General features: G+C 40.7%; 1 protein-coding gene across 1 annotated transcript in view; it reads right to left on the minus strand.

Annotated features, from left to right (window-relative positions):
- The window catches only part of LOC130839588 (leucine-rich repeat-containing protein 37B-like), a 123,831-nt gene that overhangs the window by 24,033 nt on the left and 90,795 nt on the right, over nucleotides 1-9,003 (minus strand). Inside the window, exons 8-9 of the mRNA XM_057713828.1 lie at nucleotides 8,698-8,769; nucleotides 7,995-8,075 (exon numbers count right to left, since the gene is read on the minus strand). Coding sequence (XP_057569811.1) covers nucleotides 7,995-8,075; nucleotides 8,698-8,769 — 153 coding nt within the window. The remainder of the gene's footprint in view (nucleotides 1-7,994; nucleotides 8,076-8,697; nucleotides 8,770-9,003) is intronic.

A 9,003-nucleotide genomic window follows, 5' to 3' on the forward strand; every position in this document is an offset into this window, starting at 1 on the left:
CTGTGTTGCTTTAATTTGTCCTTGACCTTTGCTCTCCATGCCAGCGGTAACCTTGAAAAATAGCCCACATCCCTGGTACCAGAGGGGGCAGAATGGACTGGGAGGCCCTTCAAAGCCTCATTCCCAAAGAACTGCCATTGTTTTACATGTCTGGTGGTTCCCTGGAAGACCTCACTTGAAAGCCTTGCCTTTGACCTGACTGAGAGCTGCCTAGAACGAAAAGCCTCTCCTCAGGTGGCAGTTTTGGAACACATTTTCAAGTAAATACTTTAACATGGCAGTTGCATGAGGCAATGGATGACACTTTGGGGCAAAAAACAGCCTAACCAAAACGCTTAAAAAGAAGAGCTGAGGAATGAGATGTCCCCAGAGACTTTGAAATGTCCCCACATATTGCTGGGAAGCTGGACGACCACAAGACAGATTCCTGGGAATCTACGGAAATAACTGCTAGCATTAATAAAGGAGTTCAGCAAGGTTGCAGGATAGAAGATCAATATGCAAAAACGAGCTGTATTTTTATACACCAGCAATGAGGAATCCAAAAATGAAATTAAGAAAACAATTCCATGTGTAACAGCATCAAAAAAATAAAGTACTCAGGAAAACATTTAACCAAATAAGTGCAAGAGTCACACTGAAAAGTACAAAGCTGTTGAAAGAATTGAAGAAGATCTAAATCAATGTAAAGACACACTGTGTTCACGGATCGGAAGAGAATATTATTAAAATTTCACTACTTCCCATTGGCGTATGGTTTCAGTGCAATTCCTATCAAAATCCCAGCTGACTTCTTTCCAGAAATTGCCAAGCGAATTCTAAAATTCATATGGCCGTTCAAGGAAACCGCATAACCCAAACAATGTTGGTAAAGAACAAAGTGGGAGGACTCACACATCCTGCTTTCAAAACTCAGTTCAAAGCTACTGCAGTCAGAGTGTGGTACTGGCATAAGAATAGACATGTAAATCGATGGAACAGAATTGACGGTACAGAAGTCAACCCTCACATTTATAGTCTATTGATTTTCAACAAGGGGGCCAAAACAACTCAATGTGGAAACAACAGTCTTTTCAAATGATGCTGGGACAAGTGTACATCCACACACAAAATAAGCAAGCTGGACTCCTCCACGTCCCACCATATATGAAAATTAACTCCAAATGGATCAAATATCCAAATGTAAGAGCTAAAGCTGTAAAACTCTTAGAAGAAAACACAAGAATAAATCTTTATGACCTTGCATTAGGCAGCAGTTTCTTAGATATGATACCAAAGCACAAACAACCAAAGGAAACATAGATGAAATGGACTTTATAAAAATTAAAAATGCTTCTGCTTCCAAGGACACTATCAAGAAAGTGAAAAAACACATAGAATGGGAGAAAATATTTGCCACTCATATATCTGATAAAGGTCTAGTATTCAGAACAACCAGAAAATATAAAGAACTCTTACAACTCAATAAAAAGATAAGTAATTTTTAAATTGCTCCAGAGAAGATATACAGATGGCCAATAAGCATATGAAAAGATGCTCAATGTCTTAAATCATTACGGAAGTACAAATCAAAGCCACAATGAGATACTATTGATACTTAATACTAACATGGCTATAATCAAACAGACAATAACAAATGCTGGCGAGTATATGGAGAAACTGGAAACCTCATACCTTGCTGGTGGGAATAGTGCAGCCACTGCAAGAAACAGTCTGGCAGGTCCTTGAGAAAGTTCAGCTAACACTTATCCTGTGACCCAGTAATTCCACTCCTAGCTATACACCCAAGAAAGATTTTAAAAACTATGTCCAAACAAACACTTGTGAATGTTCAAAGCAGCATTCTTCATAACAGCCAAAAAGTGGAAACAACACAAATGTCTATGAACTGATGGATGGAAGAATAACCGTGGCATATCTACACAATGGAATATTATTCAGCCTTAAAAAGGAGTGAAGTACTGCTATATGCTACAACATGGATGAACCTTGGAAATAACGCTACGTCAAAGAAGCCAGATACACAAAAAAGCCACATATTTTGTTTGTATGAAGTGTGCAGGATTGGCAAATCTGTAGAAACAGAAAGCAAATTCGTAGTTGCCAGGGCCTGGGAGGAGGGAGAAATGGAGAGTGATAGCTCATGGGTGCAGTATCTCTTTGTGGAACTGATGAAACTGTCTGTCTATTGAATCATTGACTTTAAAATGTCCCATTTCACATTATGTGGATTGTATCTCAAGAAAAAGAAAGTATCTTGTAAAATACAGGACACCAGTTGGCTGCAGACCAAACATGTTGGCAGATGGAGAAAGCAGGAGTGAAGGTTCAGACTGCTCCATGACCAAGGTCAGAGGCGGTCAGTGGTGAGGCTGGGAGCCATGCAGCTTGTTCTTGCCTTGGCAAGTCCCCTATGCTTCCTACTGTAGCCCATTCTTCTAGATTTTCTTAGTACAATTAAACTTGTTTGATTTGTAACACTCAGTTAACAGCCAGTATGATAACGTTAGAAAGAATGTGAGTGTCACATGTCTGGTTAAGCACAGTTCCTCAAACTTTGAGGCTATGAGAAAAAAAATTGGCATTAAATCCTGCCAGATCACTGGTGCGCTCCTGTGCAAGTAAATTCCTTCACCTCTGCATCTTCCTTTGCCCACTTTTCCCCAGTCATCAAGAATGACTATAAAGCAATATGAGTCAAAACAATTTAGCAGTGTGTTCTCCTTCCTCCAAAATTATCGCAGTCCTCTAACCCTTCACTTTTCTTTAGAGGTCCACGGCCATGGTCCCATAAGCTCAGTGTTTCTTCTCAACCAAGCAGCCCTTCTCTAACAGAGTAATATCCTTGTGTTTATCCCTAATGAAATCAAACTATGGGGCCAAATTATCCTATTTCCTCCTGTCTTTAGTGCCATCTTTTATTCACTAAGTTTGTGCCTGGGCAACGGGGAGAATGAGTGAGAACGGAGTCAACAGCTCAATTTGGGGACCCTACAGCAACTGATTTCCCACAAACCACAGCACAGATGGCTTTAGATTCACAGTGGACACTGCACTAGAGCTTATTTCCATTTTGGTTCAACTTCCTCATTTTACAGATAACAGGTATGCTGACTCCTAGTCCATTGCCTTTTTGATATTCATGAGCTTATCTTTACAGAAGTAAAACGTGGCAACAGTGTTTATCAGCCTCAAAAGACCATCTCAGAGTCAAAGTTTAAAAAATGTTCTTCTCAATGGTTCTTAAAAATATATCTTATTTGAAGAAGAAAATTCAGATGTTTCTGCATGAGCCTTTTGCTGTAGAACAATGGGACAGATTAAAGGAAGCTCACAAAATAAGGGAACACTTCTTCCCTGCTATTTTTTTTTCTCCACATTCTTCTATACAGGTCCAGACAGATGGACTACATTTCCTTTTTATTAACTGAGGAGACACAGAAGAACTGAGGACTGAAGCATGTCATCACTGTCCTGAATGTACGGAAATCCTAAGAGCTTTAACTGAAAAAAATGTCCAAAGCAGGCCGTGAAAATAAATTTAAAATAAGACAACTCTAAAATCTCTATGCTAGAATCCCAAGGCAGGGGGCAGGTAGTCAAAGAAATAAGCAGAGTGACCTAGACCCTGTTCCAATATGTGTGAAGTATTTTGGGATGGAGTAACCCTCTTCTGTTATTCATCTACATAGGTCCATGAGAACACGACTCCCCATGAGAGGCTCTGCAATACAGGATGTCCAACTGCATCATGTAAACCCTTTCTCAGGAGGAAATTCCGAAAGAATCTGAAATGGTGAATCTGTATCTTAAGTCAAGTTCTGAGAATAGCCTTGACGTAGAGTCCCTGGCAGTGAGGAACAGAGGAAGATGCAAGGGCTGTGGAATCAGGCAGACCTGGGTTTGAATTCTGGCTGTCACTGTCTGGTACAGTGACTTGAGCAATGAACATCTCTGAGTCTTACTTAGTACCATTTACCTCATAAGGCAATTTGAGGATGAAATGAAAAGAGTGTATGCAAAGCACCTAGCATAGGCTGGGCACAGAGTAGGTGCTCAGAAGTAATGATGTTGGGACTCCCCAGGTGGTGCAGGGGTTGAGAATCTGCCTGCCAGTGCAGGGGAAACCAGTTTGATCTCTGGTCCCGGAATATCCCACATGATGCAGAGCAACTAAGCCCATCCACGAGAACTACTGAGCCTGCACCTAGAGCTCGCAAGCCAGAACTACTAAGCCCATGTCCCACAACTAATGAAGCCCGTGCACCTAGAGCCCGTGCACCACAACAAAGAATAGCCCCTGCCCACCACAACTAGAGAAAGCCCTCGCGCAGCAACAAAGACACAACACAGCCAATACATAAATAAATAAATAAATTTATGAAAAAAACCAAACAGAAGTAATGATGTCATATCTCCACTGGCCACTGGCAGAAATTCTGGGGATGCCCAGAGGTCACACAGCCAGGAGCTCCAGAGCCGTTAAATTCTCACAGGGAAAAAGCTCTCTGCTCTAAAGGGCCTATTCAAGTTAGAAGCCAACTGCAAGATACAATGCAGAAAAAGCCAAGTGGTCATTATTTAGCTCCTATTACAAGGAAATGAAGAGCCGCGTAGACAATTGCTTGCAAAGCTCAGAAGTGGTTCTGCCACTTATCAACAGTGTGAATCTAGCAAGTTATCCAACATCTCTGAGTTTCAGTTTCCTCATCCCCAAAATGGGGATAATAAGCGCTGCTGGGAAAATAGAATTGTGAGGTCATATGTATTCAGCACTTACCACGTACCAAGCACTATGCTAAAAGCCTTAGGCACACTATCTTACCTGTGTAATAAGTACGAGTACTTAGTATACTGCCTGGAACATAATAAGCACCTAAGAAGTGTAGGTATTAAAGAAACGTTACAGGGCACGGGAGAATTACCATGCTTCTGAGAAAAAGAAGATACCTTGTTATACAGGTGGGAAGAACAAGATGTAGTTGGGAGAAGAAAAGTATAGTAGTTGCTGGGTGTGACAGTCTCAACATTTGGAACTCTTACAAATAAAACAGCCACCTTAAATCACCCCAAAGGCCAGACCCAAGTTATTTTCATTTTTAATGTGTATGCCTTTTTGAATCTGAGAAGCTGCCAGGATGCCAGTACATACTAAACAGTGATAACAACACCCTGAACAGTGTAAACTTTTGTGTGCACACAGCTTCTAAAGGAAACCAATGCTGGCTGACTGGGGGAGCATGAGGGCGGCTCTGGGACCCCAGCTCAATTTGCCTTCACAGTGTGGCCACACCTATCTCATTGATATTCTCAACCGAGGGGTAAATAATAGGGATAAGGCTTGGAGTTTCCTCTTAATCTCTCTCAGTGCTCATGTCCTTGGTACAATATCGATGTACCACAGACAAGCCAGCATGTGAATGTGCTCTGTCTGGATGAGTTATATTGCCTTTTTTTTTTTCTTTTTTTCTTTTTTTTTAATTAATTAATTTTTTTTTGGTGGAGGATGCGGGCAACGATCCCTATATTGCCTTTTGACACTGTAGAGTCCTTCAGTTTCTAAAACTCATGGAGTTTGTGTTGTTAGAACCAATGATGTGACTAAAAAAATGTTTAAAAATAAGCCATCAGTCTGGACCTGTGTAGGTGAATGAAGGAGAAGCACTTTAATCTCAGAAAAGAAAGTATACTTAACATTTAGGATTACCAACCACTGCTGGTTCTCCAAAATACATTTCATTCCTGATTTCATCTGAAAGAGATGTGATTATTACCACCATTCAAAGAGTGGTACCTTATTAATTAATAAGCTCTTGGCTCATCTGTGAGGTAGATTTCAGATTCAAACAGGACTGCCACACTGCTAACTAGTTCCCCCGGTGTTTGTCAATAACCTAGAGGCTTCATTCAAGAAACCTACTGCGTTATAATCACTGGAAACCTGGCGAGGAATCAAGGTTTTGTGAGGCCTACACCTCATCTACTTTGGGAAATCCTATCTAATAAAGAAAGACATGCAAAGTGATGAATATGAAAATCGCTAGGACCCCCTCCCAGGACAGTGAGGAGCCCTGAAGTGGAAGCTTCATTCAATTCATGATAAATCCATCTCAGCTGGGGCCCTTTTCCAATCTTATTTAAGCAGAGGAAAACACTGCTTCAACTTATAAACATCCCAGTAATGTGTCATTATAGGTAATAAAATGACAACGCGAGGGTGGCATCTTCCCTTGGCAGCTTGCCTTTGGAAGAGATGCGATAACGTTCATATCTCAGCATGGCAAATGTTTCCTGAAGCAAATTAGTTTGTCTATTAGAAAGACCTGACCCAAAACAAAGAAAGAGGTCTACCCCCAATACACACTTACTATATTGTGACAATCTTTTGAAAGTAACAGTGAGTGAGTTTTAGGAGTATAGTGTTAATTTCTTTCCAACACCAGATAGCTCTGCTTCTTGCGTTACCTTTTTCTGTCTTTTAAGATGAACACAGACATTCCAAAGGAAGACATTGCTGCCTCTTCCATTAGGAATCTCTTCTAACCCACCACCCATTTTCTACTTTGTTGTCGGTCTTGTTACCCTGCTGCACAGGTGCTAGAATGGCTCTCATATGTTTTCCCATCAACGTCCATCTTCCTCCTTCCAGTTTCCTGGGGACAAAGTCCCTGTCCTAGTCTTGTTTGTGTGCCCAGCACTTAGTACAGTGCTGATACACAGTGGGCATGGCACTTGGTGAATGTTTTTGAATGAATTCATTCATTTTTATCAACTGTGATGCCTTTATTTATTTATTTACTTATTTATTTCCCACTGTTTATTTTCCTGTGTTGCCTACATAACCATAGTGAAACTCCGATTCTTATAAGAGATGCCTGGTCTCATAAAATGTTCAGAAAAGGCGGTGAGTGTAAGACATTGTACTGACGCTACTGAAACCTCCTGGTGGAGGGACCTCAGGAGCCTGCTCTCTGGTGCGCTGGGTGCTCTCTCCCCAAGGTAGGCATCAGCAAACTAATGAGGGGAAGAAGGAGGCCGCCACAGATTGGCATCTGCAGGAACTGTTACTCCAGCTCCAGAGACACCCTCAGCACCTCCATTAACCTAAAATGAACTGTGTGACAGTGGGTTTCTGAACCACAAGACAGGTAAGAGTCTTTTCCAAAGCCAGGTGGAGAGGAGGCTCTTTACCTCTTCTGGCCATTGAACGTACCCACTATGATTTGCTTGTGTCACAGAGAAATCACAGAATTTTTCAGCTGAAGGGGTCTAAAACCCACATTTCTTATTGAAGACTAGTCAGGAAAGAAAGTACTGCATATAGAATCAGGCTACAGCAATGTATTTTCTGTATACTTTTCACACTACAGCTGAACACAAACAACAACTTATTCCATACCTCAAAGCTTCCTATTGGCTACAGATGATTCACTTCAGAGGTACATGCTTTTTGAAAAATAATGTTCTGGGAGGCTGGGGAGAGCCCTGTGGTGGGTGTTCAGGAATTCTTTCTGCTTCACCATTTAAAAGAAGCTAATAATGGTTGAGGAAGCAGCCACACCTTTTGCTCCCTGAAGAATTCTGTGCTAAACTTAGTTCTTTGCAGCTCTGTGTTGCATACACTTCAAGCAGTGTGGAACTCTGCACATGACCAGGAAATCAGTGTAAATTCAAACGTGGCATTTCACGGACCATTCGCATATTGGAGCAGCAGCACTGGGATTCCGTGACAATGCTAATTTGAGTGTTTTCGCTTGGTGCTTTTGATTGCCTGTGCGAAAGATCAGTACTATGGAAAGCAGAGCATTTCATACATATGAGTTAGACAAGTCTCTTGCCCTCTTTGTACCTTCGTTTCCTCATTCGAAAAAAACCAAATGGATCTGAAGACATACTTTCCAGAATTCCTACTGGGCTTACACCCAGCTAACCAATAAGTGTATGATGTTCTCACACAGAAATTTTTATATGTATTCATCTTCTACTTTACTTACAACTTATGTAAAAACTGCATTCCATGCCAGGCCTGAAACGTTCCAAAGCTCAGTTCTGTGAGTAGATTGCAACCTAGATTTCTACAAAGAAAAGACAAGCAGCAGAAGAAGAAAAATATACATTCTTTCAGAATTTATCCTTTGGTAATAATTCTAATTTCTATGTGAGGAAACATAACATCACTACTCCCTCCATACACTTAAAGAAATCTCACTGTGGAAGATATCATGCTTTATCCTTTCATGATTATATATGTGGTGCACTAGATACAAAACAGTAAATGCTCAGTAAATACTGCGTGATGTGATCTTTATTTCTCTAGAAAAGCAGCACTATTGACGTCTTGGGCTGGATAATTCTTTGTTGTGGGGGGCTCTCCTGTACACTGTTGGATGTTTCGCAGCATCTCTGGCCTCTGTCCACTAGGTGGCAGCAGCATATAGAGGCCTGACAGGCAAAACCACCTCCAGACATTGCCAAATGTCACCTGCATGCAAAATCACCCTGCTTGAGAACCACTGCTCTACAACGATTCACTCTGATCTGTGTAATACTTCTCACACTAATCTTTGCTAGGGACAAAAAGGATTTGCTACATAATTTTAGTAGTAATTGTAATCGTATTTCAAAATGAGTAACTAATTTTATAAAAACTTGTGGTATAAAACTTCCAAATATAATGAAGTTACATTTGTTACTTACATAAACTGCAAAAAAGGTAGCGGTTCAAATGTACGTCTTTCAATAGACTGTATTTTATTGCAGGATAAATCTCTAGGAAAAGGAAAAGGAATATATTGCCTCAATTAGCTACTAGGTATCTAATTAGTAGCAATCACTAGTAGAGGTTAGAATGATAATAATAAATAAGTAGCTCTGGTCTAAACTCCAAATCTTGAGGAATGTTATTTGAACCTTCCAGAGCCCCTAACCCTGCCTTCACCTCTCTTAAGAGTCTCACCCTCATGACCTTCATAAATTAAATATACAAGTTTAGGTCTAGATAGA

This window comes from Hippopotamus amphibius, chromosome 17 (assembly GCF_030028045.1).
Source record: "Hippopotamus amphibius kiboko isolate mHipAmp2 chromosome 17, mHipAmp2.hap2, whole genome shotgun sequence".
NCBI classification, from domain to species: domain Eukaryota; kingdom Metazoa; phylum Chordata; class Mammalia; order Artiodactyla; family Hippopotamidae; genus Hippopotamus; species Hippopotamus amphibius.